The sequence below is a fragment of the Akebia trifoliata genome, chromosome 8 (assembly GCF_017979445.1).
Source record: "Akebia trifoliata isolate Shusen 1 chromosome 8, ASM1797944v1, whole genome shotgun sequence".
Lineage (NCBI taxonomy): Eukaryota > Viridiplantae > Streptophyta > Magnoliopsida > Ranunculales > Lardizabalaceae > Akebia > Akebia trifoliata.
The window spans coordinates 33348520-33364643 of record NC_141382.1 but is presented as its reverse complement, the minus strand read 5'-3'; the positions used below and the strand labels follow the sequence as shown (position 1 = coordinate 33364643).

Below are 16124 nucleotides of genomic sequence, written 5' to 3'. Positions count from 1 at the left end.
TATCTCAAGGGTAGGCGTCAGAATCGAAAGATCACAAGTAATCACCTTCCAATGTTTCAATCCTAGTTAAATCCTTTCTCACTTCTTCCTTATTCTCTCTCTTCTCAAAATGCTCAACTTAGAAATTACACACACTTAGGCTTGCTCGTTCATTTTACACTTGATGTAGCAAGTATGTACGCTAGGAATCATCACACGTTTCAATTACCTAAAGACTTCATAATGCTAGAATACTGTGACATCAGAACTTAAAAATAATCATGCTGTGACAAAATGAAATTTATTATCAAAATTTAGAAATTTTGACAAAATGATGAAAATATCTTTCATGGGTCATACATATTTGAAATGTCTCAAAATTACTATCATTATTTTAGGAATGAGATTTCGAGTTTAACGAGACTAAAATCAATGAAAACGAAGAAATTCATGAAGAATTGACAAAATGACCTTAATGTTTGACTCTTACTTAGAAACCTCGATTTCTAGGAAAACGTGACTTTATGACTAAAGTTAAATCTTTTGACAATACTTAATGAAAATCAATAAAATTTAGAGTCCCCTATAATGTCTTAGGAAGACAATTAATTTTCACATAAAATGACTAATTTTTCATGTGGAACAACACGCATCCAAAACACATAAAATAAAGAAACTTAAGCCTTAATTCAAAAATTAAAATGTCAAGATTCTAATTCAAAAATTAACATTAATGAAAACTTACCAAACCAAATTAATCGATGAATAAATCCGACCTTCGATCGACCAATCAATCAAGCTTTAAACTTAAATCTTAACCGATTATCTAAAATTTAGACCATCGATCAAATCACCACTTAATTTGCAAAATTTAATAAAAACACATGTGTGATTATCTAGGAGCATCAAAATATCTTAAGATCACCAATCCTCTTGGAATAACTTAAATAATTGGCCGAGATGTTGGAAGTAGCTTTAATTTAAAAACTCGAGAAACATAAGATTACTTCCCCAATATATATATTCGGCCAAGAGAAAACGTAAAAAAGGGAGGAGAGAGAGAGTCCTTATAGGACTTGATCTCTCACTCTATAAGGTTTGGCAAAGGAAAAATATTGAGAGAGAGTGTTGGTTGTTTTGGGCGTCCATGTGGACCCAATCTATGTATATCATGTATTAAGACTCCTTTTGGAGTCTGAGTCCTAATAAAGTTGAGTCCCTATTATAATAGGAGACTGCAATCTCTTTTCTTATATTTATCTCTATAAATAGATAAGATGTGGGGATGTGAAAAATACAACAAAAAGAATATAGAATATTAGATTCTCCCAAAAGAATTTCTTCTTTCTAAGTAGGCAGTTTTCTAGATTTCTATCAAAAAGACCCTAGGGTTTAAGGCGTGGAAACATCGACTGCTCTAGCAGCGTCGGCGTGACGAGTATTTGGATTTTCGATCTTTGGTGATCGACTCAAGGTTTGGATCTCCGCTGTGACTAAAAAGGTACGCTCCCTAAATCCTAACATTGGTATCAGAGCCTAATATGTTTCGTGTTTTGTTGTTAGAATGAAAATCTAAATCAATTTTTTTAAATCGAACAAAACCTAAGATTTCTTCTTGCAGAAATTTGAAATTTTTTTTTAAATCGATTTTTGGGACAGAAATTTAGTTTTTCCTTAAATTGATTTTGGACGGAAACTTAATTTTTTTCTCTATCAATTTTAAACAAGATATTTGGGGGTTTTTCTTTTCACGCTCGTCGAACACTTAGAATACCCTAGATTTTCAATTTCTGTTACTTCTTGTTGAAGTTCATAAAATAAAAGGGAGAAGAAGATGGTAGGATCAGTAAATTAGATGAAGAATATGAGAAGAGTTCAGATCAGACTCACCTGATCTATCATTTTTGTGCAGTGAGCATGGATCGAGTTGATCTGGATTCAGTCGCGCTAAGATTGAGCTTCAGTTCCATGCCAAGGCTGCCTCAGATCCATCTCATGGCTGCTTTTGGATCGAAACTCCAACGTGGCAGAGGTTGTTGTTTGGTCGTGATGCTCCCAAGTTCCCCTTCCATAATCTTATTCTCCACATCTTTAACTCGATCTTGAGTCATCTACAATGACTTAGTTCCCTCTTTCATCCTCAGCCTCTACAAAGAAGTCGAGTTTTTCGTTTTGTTATTGTAAGAACTAAGAACCCATCTTCTTTGCTTTAACAAAGATAGTGATGATGAGTTTCGATGTATAAACGATACATTGAAGTTTGATGCAATACCCTGTATTAGTTTTGTAATAAAATAAATAAATAAATATTTTTTATGCATGTTAGAACATAAGATTAAATTTCGAAGTATGTCAATATATCAAAGTTTGATGCAATTTTTTTTTTTTTGTTTTGTTATAAAACTAATGTTAATTGTTGATATAATGAATTGAAATAGATTTTTTTAATATACAATAGTAGTTGTATAATTAAATTGCACTGAGTTCAACAAAACTCTATATTTGTTCAAATAATGAATTGAAATAGGTTTTTAATATATAACAGTAGGTTGTATAATTAAATAACATCGATTATTAAAAAGTTCACCATATTTTTTTTTTTTACTATTATGTGGTGTAGCCTTTGAGCATTTTTTTTTATTCTGAGATTTTTTTTTATGCATATCACCCTTCAAGAGATTATATAGATGTACTTTAAAGTAAATAAAATTGATTTCTTATAATGTAGCATATACCATGCAAATGTTTTGTTTGATATATTTTTTTATTATTTTATCAATGATTAATTATTTGATTATAGTTATTGGAATAACATGAAATCAACAATTATTTTTGGTGATCAAATTTAAAATTTATTAAATTATTACCATTAAGAGTGGTAACTTTTTGAGTTGCTCTTTAAAATTTGCGCTTTATGAATTTAACAATTAAGATCAAAAGAGATGATTGCTAACTTTAACAATCATCAATGTTTAGTTTTTCGATCTAATGTCATAACATTGATCTTGATAATATATATATATATATATATATATATATATTAGTGCACATTTTTTTGCATTTATACAGTAAATTGCAATGACATCTAAAAACGTAGTAGCGGATTTAAATAAGGGAGAGAAATTGGATGGTAATAATTATGACATTTGGCACCATAAAATTCAGTATCTCATAAATGAACAAGGGGTCATGGATACTTTGACTATAGTTATAGATAGACCAGAAGAAGAGACTTCTATACAACACCGTCGTAGCATGGACACGTACTTGAATTGGCAAAAATAAGATCGGTGCACTCATTTTATTATGCTGAATAACATGCACAATGATCTTATTGACGACTTCAAAGGTTATCAGACAATCAAAAAAATATGGGATGCTTTGAAACTATCTCTTGCGGGTACTTCAGCAACTAGATTGTGCTCATTGACGTTGAAATTTGACTTATATAAGAAGGCTCCCAATGACATCATGATTAAGCATCTTAGGAAAATGTCTCAAATGATACATGATCTGAAAATTGCTGGAATGTTTTGATAGATGAGTAGTAAATCTTTATTGTCTTGAGATCTTTACTCGATTTATAGAAGTAGATGCAACTCAATATGACGCACAATAAGAGTATAACCAGCTTCTCTCAATTATCGCGAAATCTTAAAATAGAAGCTGAATGTCAGTCTGCAAGGACTAACAATGTTGCATTCACTGTTGAATCCAGTAAGCGTGAGAACTTCAAATCCAAGGGCAAACCAATGAAAAGAACTCAGACTAATAATATTGCGCCTAAGAATAACCAAAATGTTAAACGTCGTAGAGGGAAAAGTGGTTAAAAAAGGGACAAATCTAAGATGACATGTCATAATTGCAAGAAACTAGGTCACTTCGCTCGTAAATGCATTGAGTCGAAGAAAGTAAAAGCCAACTCTAATACCCCCTTTCATTATTTTGTTTACACAAATATGCTTGTTGCTGATTCTTGTGATCCTGATTGAATTGTAGATTTCGGAGCAATCAAATATATAGCAAGGGATAAAGTAGGGTTCGTAGAATCCTGCATGGTAGTATGAAGATTTTCATAGGAAACAGTTCTAGTGAAGACGTAATAGGAGTAGGAACATACCAATAATGGATGCGCACAGGACGCACATTGTTACTTCACGATATTCTTTATGCGCCAGGTGTTCGACGTAGTTTGCTGTCAGTTACATCACTATTAGAATTATGTTTTGGTTTCCATTTTTCGTTAAACCAATTAACATTACTTTAGATTCAGTTGTTTATGGATACGTTTTTATTTCAAATGGTTTGTTTAAATTATATGTTAATTTTAGTAATTTAAACCCCGATGCTTATTCGATTTCCAATAGTGTTGTTTTTTATTCTGTGAAATGACATACTAGATTAAGTCATACTTGGCAAGGTATGATAAAAAGACTAGCGAATGATGGATTATTTAGTTTACTTTCAAAAGTCGATCTTCCGTTCTGTGAACATTGTCTAGCTAGAAAGTTGAGTAGGAAACCATTTGGAAAAGTGGTACATGCTTCAATTCCCTTAGAGTTACTTCATTCTGACTTCTACGGACTACTTAATGTGAGGGCACACCATGAAGCGACCTATTTTATCACATTTATTAATGATTATTTGCAATTTGGACATATTTATTTGATTTCACATAAATCTGAAGCATCAAATTACTTTAAGAAATTTATGTTGGAAGTTGAAAATCAGTTAGAAAGGAAAATTAAAACTATCAGAACTGATCGAGAGCACGAATATTTATCAGAGACTATGAAGAGACTCTATGAAGAAAAATGTATCTGTAGGCAATTAACAATTCCTTCTACTCTGCAACAAAATGATGTAACAAAAGGAAGGAATGAAACCCTTTTAGACATGGTAAGATTGATGATGGCGTAAACAAACCTTCCTATTTCTTTCTGGGGAGATGCTCTTTTGACTACAGCTTACATCCTCAATATGGTACCCTCCAAATCTGTTACATCCACTCTTTATGAGTTATAGACAAGTAAAAAATCCGATCTGGGTCATCTACATCCATGGGGATCATCTAGTTTTGCTTATATTCCTTCACATCAGATTGAAAAGTAAGACACGAGAGATAAGAAATGCATGTTTATAAGATATTTTGAATATTCTAAGGGCTTTGTGTTTATTTATGAATGAGACAATGGTGGAATGGTAGAGATTGAGTCACGAGATGTGGATTTCATTGAAAATGATTTCCCAAGCAAAAAAGAAAACTCAAACATCACATGAGTTCTATAAGTTGATAAAATCAAATTCGGAATCACAAGAAGAACCTCCACCTATTCTTAATGAGGGTGGGGTAACTAAACCTTTTGATAATCTGATGATCGTCGAGGATAGTGGGAGTGTACCATTAAGTGTTACTGATGATGATCTTGAGCTACGTAGAAGTAAACGTGGAACAATACCCTATTATTGATTTGAGATTGAAGGGAAATCATTCATGTCTACTCTATTTGATGATGATGAACCTAGGAATTAGTGGAAGGCATTGTAACATGTCTGCTCTACTTCTAAAGAATGGATGACTGCTATGCAAGATGAAATTAGTTTTATGATGAAAAATCAAGTTTGGGAACTTATTGATCTTTCGCCTAGACGCAAGATTGTAGGAAATAAATGGATTCTAAAAGTCAAACGAAAGGTCGATAGAACTATGTAGACACCTCATTTTGCATCCGCTTGATTAATCAACTCGTCAACCCGATTACACTGATTCCCAATGATGGATGTGTATTCCATTGCTTTATTTTGTTACCAGATATGTTTCAGAAATCCGGATGAGGTATCTCGAATTGACAAAACCTTAGAAACCACGCTACGCTAGGAAAATACGACCCCAGAAAAATAGAAATCATCATCTTGCAGACCAAAAAGAAGTTTCACGATAAAAATTACTAAAAATTGATCAAATTACCAAAATACCCCTAACCTCAAAACAACCCTAGAGCCTACGTTACGCTTAAGAAAACCCATTCAAACACATGAATTAACAAATCGAAACCAAATAAATCATTTCGCCAATTTTCACAGAATTTGACAAAATTACGAAAATGCCCCTCATAAAGTTCACGATCATTTCACACAAAAAATTTCATAAATAACACAAACCAATATTTCCATTGAATTCCTTATGAAAAATCGATTCTAAAACATCCTAGAACATTAAAAATCGACTTAAAACGTGAAAAGTCCTCTCCGGGGGCAAAACGGTAATTTCACAATTTTCATAATTAAAAAATTCGAAATTAATAAATAAAATATTAAATTATTAAAGTGAAACATTAATGAAATTAAATTAAAATTTTGAATTAAAAAAAATCGATCAATCGGACTCTCAAGTAAAATTGTTGAGGGTTCGTGAGATATTTCTTTAAGGATCCCTCCATTTAGGGGTCCAAAGAATTAAAGATATTTTAGAGGGGGGTTCTCCAAAAATTTAAAGCCAATCAAGCAAGACTAAAGTCAAGATATTAAAGTCAATCAAGTGAGACTGAAGTCAAAATTAAAGTCAATTAAGCAAGACTAAAGTCAAGATATTAAAAATCAATCAATTAAGACTAAAGTCAAAATATTAAAAGTCAATCAAAAAAGACCAAAAGTCAAAAATCATAATAGAGTTCTAATTAAATAATAACTCAATCTAATAGAGTTCTAACTTAAAAACAATTCTACCTAAAACAATTCTAATTAAAACACAATTCTACCTAAAACAAGTCTAACTAAAACAAGTCTAACTAAAACACAACTCTAATTAAAAGAACTCTAATTCAATACTAACTCTATCCAAATCAACCCCTAAAAAAATCTATAAATAGAGGTGCTCACACCCTATTTTCGTATCAAATCATAAACCCTAAGAGAAGTAGGTCTAGAAGCCCCCATAGCCTCCCATAAACCCTAGTTTTGGAGCCCCAATTCCTTACCTAACATCCCTCCTTCAATTTTAACTTAGAAAACACCTAAAAGCCCTCCAAAAACACCCCTAAATCTGCAACAAACTTGAAGAGTTCAGATTAAAAAATAAGGAGATACCTTGATCTCGGAGATCCGAAATCAAATACGGAGACATAACGAAGCAAGGGAATACGGTACAAGGAGCTATTTTTGTCAGATCTGAGGGAGCAAAATCCTTGTTATCGGAAAGGTATAAAATTTTTTATTTTTATTTTTATCTAGGTTTTTAGCAATGTGATTTATTTGGGAAGTTAGTAGAGACCGGATTTGGCCGGGCGGGGTTGGTGCCTAACACCTTCCAACTCCGTAACGTGATCCCCGGACTCTTTTTCTCTTTCGTAGATTAGTTTACCTTTTTTAGAGTTAGTTTGGTTCCTAGACCTTAACAACTAGGTGGCGACTCCCAAACCTCAAGGTCTAAAAGCGGATCCGCGCACCCCGCGGATCGAGGGCGCTTTCAAACTATTGATAAGTATAAAATCCGTCTGATTGCAAAAGGATATACCCAAATAGAGAGTATTGACTATGATGAGACTTTCTCACTAGTAGTGAAACTCACATCCGTTCGTTTCATTTTAGCCATTGTCACACATTTAGACTTAGAACTCTTCCAGATGGACGTTAAGACAATATTTCTTAATGAAGATTTGGATGAGGAGATCTATATGGATCAACTTGTAGGCTTCAAAATATAAGGACATGAGCACAAAATCTACTAGCTTAAAAAGTCCATTTATGATTTGAAGTAATCATCCAGGCAATGGTATTTTCGATTGCATCAAGCCATTACTACAAATGGGTTTACGATGATGGAAGATGACCATTGTGTGTATGTTTAACGTAGTAAAAAGAGTTTCTTAATATTAGCTTTGTATGTTAATGACACTCTGTTGGTTGGAAATGATATGGAGTTGATTATCGCTACTCAGAAGTGGTTATCTTCAAATTTTAAAATTAAGGATATGGGTGAAGTAAATTTTGTACTTGGAATTAAGACCACTCGTGATCATTCTAAGAGACTTCTTTGTTTGTTTCAAGAGACTTACATTAAAAGAATGCTCAAGCGTTTTCATATGCAAAATTGTAAACCTATAGACACTTCAGTCCAATAGGGATATTCCTTACATCTTGGTATTTGCCCTATGATGGGTGCAAAGAAGGAAAAGATTGCACAAGTGCCCTATGCAAATGCAATTGAAAGTCTGATGTATGCTATGATGTGTACTCGATCGGATATTTACTTTGCAGTAAGATTGATCAGTCGTTATCAAAATAATCTAGGAACTACTTATTAGAAGATAATAAAGAGAATTTTTCGATACTTGCGTAGAACTGTAGATTATTCACTATGTTACCAGGGAGCAGATTTGCGATTACATGGCTATGGTGATGCGGATTGGGTTAGTGATCTAGATGAGCGTAGATTCACATTAGGTTATGCATTCTTGCTTGGATGTGGTGTTGTTTCTTGGTCTAGCAAGAAATAATCTTGTGTAACATTATCCACGATGGAATCAAAATACATTGCATGTAGTGCTGCAGTTCAAAAAGTTTTGTGGTTGAGAATGTTCTTTATTCGACTTAGTATAGTGCATAGTACCTCACATCCTGTATCATTGTATTGTGATAGCATGGCAACACTAGCATATGCAAATGATCCTAAATATCATGGAAAATCGAAGCACATCGACATTCACTACTGCTACATTCGAGATATGATTGCGTAGAAGGAGGTAGTATTATCACATATTTCTTCAGATTAGATGGTAACAGATCCTCTGACTAAACCTATTCCCCGAGACATTTATCATACTCATGTTAAGAGTTTGGGACTTCGTAGGTGTTGATATGTGATTGTAATAAATTTCTTATTTTATTATCATTACTGAATATTTTATATATATTTATTCATTCCATTTGATTAAATCGTCATTATATTGTATTCTATTTGGATTATCTTATGCCCATACATTTTTTACTATGTTTTTTAAACATGAACTTGTTTTTCGTCATTAAGCTAAGGTCATTCATTCACACAATGATCGTCCTAGCACATAGACTGCAAGCAGGAAGATATTATATAAACAATTAAACCTTAAGGGTTAAACCAATTTATAAGGCACAATGATTGCGAACTTGATAATTGTATTAATCTCACCTCGAATATTGTCGAGATGAGATTCATAGGAATCGATTATGATTCATAGACTTGTAAAATCATAAAGTCTGAGAAAGCCGGATGTGAACTTTAATCAAATACTTTGGTAAGCAATTGGATTAGAAAGTTTAGGTTAGATGCCCATAGTACGACTAGACTTAGATCTATATGGTGTTGAGGTTGACGAACTCTTAAGGAGCGCTATTTATTTTTGACCTTTATTATTACCTATATGAGAAAGTGAATGATTCCATGTTTTCTTATTGTGTGAGCATTTTAAATAATTAGATAATTATTGTGCCCTTAGTGACTAATAACTATGTTGTAAAGTAGAGGTCAATGTTTACTAACTCTAGCACGTTACGTATGACTAAGATTGATAAAGTCTAATGGAACATGACTAGGAAGGCAACTTAACCAACACTAAGCAACATGAGGGTTTGAAGAAGATTATTTGGCATCACATTTTAATGATTGATAGTACACAATGATTAGAGCTTGTGCCAGCACTGATATCTCTACTTTCAATTTTTTTTTAATATATATTGTATATTCAATTAAATGTATAGATTTACAAATTATTTTATTTTTAGAAAAAAAACTCATGCATTCCGTGCAGGGTTGAACATTGATCTAAGCTTAGGCTCATGAAGATTTAAAAAATGGTCAATCCGATGTGGTCAAATAAGTTTAGGGCATATGCAAATTATAAGAGATGAGATGTGTTTTGTCAGTTAGATAGAAACTTTGTATAATGCTCTCTCCGGAGGTCAAACTTCCGATGGTTGCACACCTTATTCCCTTATATGAAGAAAATACATACATAACTTGAGATGAGGAGATAATTGTTGAGTTATACCATGGACAGGTGAGAGATGTTGGTTGTTTTGGACGTCCATGTGGACCCAATCTATGTATATCACGTATTAGGACTCCTCTTAGAGTCAGAGTCCTAATAAGGTTAAGTCCCTCTAATAATAGGAGATTGTAATCTCTTTTCTAATATTTATCTCTATAAATAGATAAGATTGTGGGGACGTGAAAAATACAACAAAAAGAATATAGAATATCAGATTCTCCCAAAAGAATTTCTTCTCTCTAAGTAGACAATTTTCTAGTTTTCTATAAAAAAGACCATAGGGTTTAAGGCGTGGAAACAACGACTGTTCTAGCAGTATCGACGTGATGGGTATTTGGATTTTCGATCTCCGGTGATCGACTCAACGAGACACAACTCAAGATTTGGATATCCACTGCGACTAAAAAGGTATGCTCCCTAAATCCTAATAGAGAGGGAAAGAGTCCTTCTAGGACTCATCTCCTCTCCCTTCTCTATAAAACTAACACCATTCCCCCCATATTTGATCGATTAGAAAAAGAATTGAGAGAAAACAAAAAAAAAATGCAGAAAAATTCTAGGAAAATAAGAGAAAAGAAAAAAAAAATGAGAAGGAAGAAGAAAGGAAGAAAAGAGGAAACTTCTTCTTCAAATCATCTTCCCCATTAAAGCCACCCCTTTCTTTTCGATTCAGCATCCTCAAAACACCCTCTCTACCTCATGACTTCAGCCATTAAAACATCCTATCAAACCTCACTTTCAACACCTTTGTTTTCTGCCATTATCACCACCATCAACACCTTCGCTTTCTACCATTATCACTGCCACCACCACCTCTGTTTGTAGCCCTAACGCCACTCTCCACTACCTCCATTAACACCCAACAACGACCCATCCCTTTTGTTCAATCACTTACACACCACACAACAACAACCCTCTCCTTTTTGTTCATTCACTCTTGGCCTTACCTAACAACAACTTATTTCTCGTTCATTTACTCTCGACATTTCCTAATAGTAGCCTTTTTCTCGCTCATTCCTCTTTGGCTCACACCCATGGACCCTCGACTCACACCCACATACCCTTGTCTCACGCCCACTCTTCTCCTAATTATCGGTTTCAGCCCACCAAACTCAATTTGCTAACTTGACATAAGGTGATAATGATGATTGACCTTTGGACATTGACTTCACCTTGATCTTTGACCATAGTCTTCTAGTTGACTTTAGGTTTGACTTAGGTAGTTTTCGCCTGTTAACCATAGGATAGTCTTGGATTGTAGTAGAGACCGACCGTCTTGGTTGGACAGGTTCGATGCTTAATACCTTCCGAAATTCATAATTTGACCTCTTACCCTAGTTTTTTACTCGTAGACCAATCCGGATCCGTTTGGAGTTATTTTTATGGTTCCTAGACCTAAACTAGGTGGCAACTCCTAACTTCTAGAAAATCCCCAATTCAATTACATACCTACCTTTTAACATGAAAAAGTTGTCGAGGTGCTTTCAACATCATTTCATTACTCTCTCAAAATGACTTTCTTTCAAGTTGTTTATGAATATCTCCCTTAACACATCGACACATATATTTTAGATTCAACAAGTGTTCATGTTGTGGACAAGGCATTGTGTGACCGCAATTAAACACTTCGGTTACTCAAGGATAATCTTCTTTTAGCCCAAAACAATGTAAAACAATTTGTCGATCGTCATCAACTGGCGTATCTTTGAACTTGGTGATTGGGTATTTCTTCACCTCCAATCTTATAATCAATATTCTTTGGGTGATCATGGACCTCACAAACTCATTCCACATTTTTATGGGCCCTTTCAAGCTGAGAAGCATGTTGGTTCGATTTTCTATAAGCCTGCATTATCTCTAATAGAGATAAGGTGTGTGCATTATAATAATGTGTACGAGATACAAAATATCAATGCTATGGTGTATCTCATCACACATCTTGAAGATTTAGATTTGCATCAATTAAGTTCAATTAGTATCAATTAGGTAAATTAAACTTATCTCCATTAATCGCCATTATCCAAACTCTATCATGTATTTCATGTCTCACTCTAGAAAAAGAAGTTTGCTGTGGGTGTGCCTGCAATGACTATTTTACCTCCAATTGTTGATCTTTATGTTCAACCATGTACTCCAAGCAAGACACTTGATGGTGGAATTTTCAAACGTAAGAGTAAAGCTATCACCAAGTGGTAGGGCTTACTAGCGGAGGATGCCACGTGGAAGATCTATCACGACTTTGTACATCATTTTTTAACTTTTATGTGGTGAGGAGAATCTCTAGCTACAGTAAGTTATCATTGATAAGAATTTTGGCCTTGTCTCTTCACGCTCTCAATGACTTTCATTTTAGCCTCAAAACTCTATAAATAGCCTCGATGGTTCCGACCTTGATATAGATATTTTTTGTTTAGAGCATTCTTATAAGTGTGTTGAAGAGTTTATTTAAGTATTCTCTAATATTGAAATGGTATGCCATGGATCCAAAGGATACTATGTGATGTACTAAGTTCAATTGGGGTGACCTTTATGCATTAACAATACATATTCATTTTCATGTTACTTAGTTACTAAGATATCTTGATCTTATAATTTGTGTTTATCTTTTTTTGCAGCAGCCTCTTGATCTTAAGAAGTCGTAGTAAGATTGTTAATGGTGTGGTTCTATACCCACCATCTGATACTATGTACACATTTTTCATCTAAAGAACTCATATTCTTCAAAAGTATACTTATTTGAAACTTTTTTTTAATTTTTTTTTTCTTTTTCTTTTGGTGAATTCTATATTTTGGCCTAAAATACTACTAAATGACAATACCAACCAGGTGAGAAAATTCATCCTAAATTGATAATAGCAAATTATATCATTTAAAATAAAATCTCAAGCTTAAGAAATTATTGATATCAAATTTGCAAAATATTAATCCAACTATTTTGGAGCCAAAATCTAATATTATGAAAATCCTTGTAGCCAACATGCTACCAACACCAATTAAATTTTTTTTTTTTGGTTGATAAATACATGACCATCGAAAGTTCAGATCTAGAGACAAACTAATATCAATTGACAACATAGTCCATATTTGTGCAAATTGTATTTTTTTGATTGATTTTCCATAATAATAATAATAATAAAATTAAAAAAGAATTAAAAAATCACCTCTATGAATAGCCTAGATAAGACCCAAAAAATCTCATGTTAATTAAGGCCCATATGGAATCAATTTAAATTTCATCCAAATAATCCTACAAAAAATGATTTGTTTGGCATTATCAACCATGACAGCAATTCATCCCTTCCTTCAATGAGTTATGGGAGTTCTTGAGTTGAAATTGACTCAAACCGTATATATAATTGGACAAGATAAAGTTACATTATATCAATACTATGATGTATCTCATCACATATCTTGAAGATCTTAGATTTGTATCAATTAAGATTGATTAAGAATATTATATTGGATTGATTGATTGTCTTTCTATATTCATGAATATTTTGAATCTATATAAACCTAATGAGATAAGTAATCATCTTCCAATAATTCTCAATAAAATCACTTCTACTTCGGCTATTGAATTAAAATCTATCAGAGTTCAACTTTGACCTAGACTATCATAGAATTATCATGGATTGAAATGTCGGATTTGCAATACCCACTTAATGGGCCTCGGTAACCATTTTCTTCTTTGCTCCAAATTATGATTGCTTCCGGTGAGCATCGAAAAAGACTATTCGCGTCACCTTGGGTGCACTGGTCAGGATGTTTGATTTGAATACCTGCACCTCTGATCAAGAATCTGTACATTTTCATTGGCTCATCTTGTCCATGAAAGTTGAGCTGGACAAATTGGTGGCCCATAAGACCCTACCACCAAATGAACAACGTGGACCTCCCAAATGGGCCGGATACCCTTATGTTTAAGATCATTCAATTTGCATCCACTGTTTATACTCAGAGCACCTACTTAAAATGTTTTTATTTTTACAATTTTTATTTATTTTAGTTATTAGAAGGATATTTGGGCCAGCTTGTGTGCATCAACTATTCCCTCCTTCCCGAACACAACTTGCGAAATAGGATTTTAATCCTGTGGTTCGTGCCCACTGATATTAGTAACTGGTGGAAATCGAACTTGAGACCACAAGGGGAGCACACCCCTTGATCTTGAAGTACTACCACTCGACTACTCTTCTAGTGGTTTTTTACAATTACTATTAGCACTCCACCTTTTACTTATTACACTCCAATTAAAGATTAAAACACTCTTCAAACATTACAAAGGTTGGATTCAAATTATAATCTCAACAATATAGCACTCATTCAAATAATTTCAATAGTTATTTAAAATTATGATTACGCTCATTCTAAATAAAAAACATAAGAAATCTAGAAAAAAGAAAAAAAATAAAAAGAGTGAGTTTTTATTGGCACTCCCAACTTTTAGTTATTCTCAATCATTTGTTTATTTTCTTTATTTTAATTAAAGTGTATTAACTAAAAGTTGGGGGTGTGCCAATAGCAGCTCTTATTTACTCAAATGCTGTGAGTCTATGCCTTGGTGTCTAAGTCTATTTTACCAAAAACTTACATCTTATTACGCGTGATCATAAAAGATGAAAAACTCAAGTGATTCCAAAAGCACAGTGGGGCCCTTGTGAAAGCTGGCAAAAAAATTACTGAATGGGGGTTGGTGGTCTGGCATTAAAAACCACACAAAGACAGTTGTATCAGGTGATGAGACTTGAGAGCCAACCCCACACTCCACACTATCTTCTTATCTGTCTCCCACAGAAAAAAAAACCCACTCCGAAAAGCAGAGAAAGGAAGATAAAAGAAAAAAAGAGGAAAAAAAATGGTCAAAACAAGAAAATTACTCTCAATGAAGAAGAATCTCTACTTGGGTCTACTTCTTTTGGTTTGCAAGATTGTGTATAATGTGGAATCTAATTCATTGAACATAAATGATTCAGAGTTAATAGTGAGGAAATCTTGCAATGAAAGGGAAACAAAGATAGAGATGGAGATGGAGACAGAAATGGAGATGGATTCAGAGATTAATAGGAGAGTTTTGATGATGCAAAAGAAATATATAAGCTATGAGACACTGAAGAAAGATGTGGTTCCTTGTTCTAATCCTGGTGCTTCTTACTACAACTGCCATAACCCTAGAGAGGCAAATCACTACAGTAGAGGATGTGAAGTAATTACAGGTTGTGCAAGGAACATCAAGTCTTGAGTACAAAATTCCTTGAGTGAAGGATATATATAAATTAAACAAAAAAGGTGAGATCTTCATTACTAGTAATGTGAAGTCTTTTTGGGTTGTTCTAAGTTATTTTAATATGTACAATTTAATTTGCCTATTTAACTTCGTTTTTGTAGTCTGTATTTGTAATTCTGCATCAGTTTTCTGTATTTTGAAGAATTACTAGATCAGCCATAAATTTTATCTATCGTAACAAAGTTCGGATTCGGTAATTATTTCGTGGGGGTTCAATTTGGTTTGTTTAAACAAAATTTTGAAAGTTTCATCGAGAATTTAAATAAAATATAGAAATGATTTCTTTAGAATATTTTTTTTTAATAATCAAAACCCATTTTTAACTTCCTTGAAAAGCCTATGCTGTTCTTGACTTTTAGTGTTGAAGAAAATAAATTTTGAGGGTGAAGGGGAAATTATAATCATATTTCATAATTATTCCAGTGATTTTTTTTTTTGCTCACTGCAAAATAAATAGTCACTTGATCATGGTTTTTAAACTCGTCTGAGGCCGAGACGTATTGCCCGAGTTAACTCGGTATCAAAGTTTAACGAGACCAACTCTCAAAGTCATTTTTTGACTGAGATTTACGACTTACGTTCAACTTTTTGATTTGTCTCATGGGACGTCTCAAACTTATCGGAAAACTCGTCTAAGACGACTCAGTATCAAAGTTGAATGAGACGAGACAAGATAACGAGTTTAAAAACCACTTGATAGATGGCACAAATGATGTAAGCATTGAGAGGAAAATTCTCTCACACGCCCGTCCTCTATCCATGAATTTTATTGTTTTACATTTCAAATCATAAATGGGGTCATTGTACCCACGTGCATTACAACTTTGACAATCTAA

At 33.4% G+C, this 16124-nt stretch overlaps 2 protein-coding genes across 2 annotated transcripts; both read left to right on the top strand.

Moving 5' to 3' along the window:
• Window positions 1-8132: 8132 nt before the first annotated feature.
• LOC147396561 (secreted RxLR effector protein 161-like) lies at window positions 8133-8474 on the top strand. Its single transcript, XM_086450143.1, has 2 exons — window positions 8133-8234; window positions 8346-8474. The coding sequence occupies exons 1-2, from the start codon at window positions 8133-8135 to the stop codon at window positions 8472-8474; spliced, it is 231 nt and encodes a 76-aa protein (XP_086306269.1).
• Window positions 8475-14886: 6412 nt separating this feature from the next.
• LOC147396560 (uncharacterized) lies at window positions 14887-15243 on the top strand. The gene has a single exon (XM_086450142.1). The coding sequence runs from the start codon at window positions 14887-14889 to the stop codon at window positions 15241-15243; it is 357 nt and encodes a 118-aa protein (XP_086306268.1).
• The last annotated feature ends 881 nt before the right edge of the window (window positions 15244-16124 follow it).

What these genes read in the sequence shown, in the direction of transcription:
- LOC147396560 (XM_086450142.1), top strand. Translation starts at nt 14,887, where the DNA reads ATGAAGAAGAATCTCTACTTGGGTCTACTTCTTTTGGTTTGCAAGATT.
- LOC147396561 (XM_086450143.1), top strand. Translation starts at nt 8,133, where the DNA reads ATGGGTGCAAAGAAGGAAAAGATTGCACAAGTGCCCTATGCAAATGCA. An exon ending in GATCGGATATTTACTTTGCA is followed by an intron (nt 8,235 to 8,345) that starts GTAAGATTGATC and finishes CTATGTTACCAG; the next exon opens with GGAGCAGATTTGCGATTACA.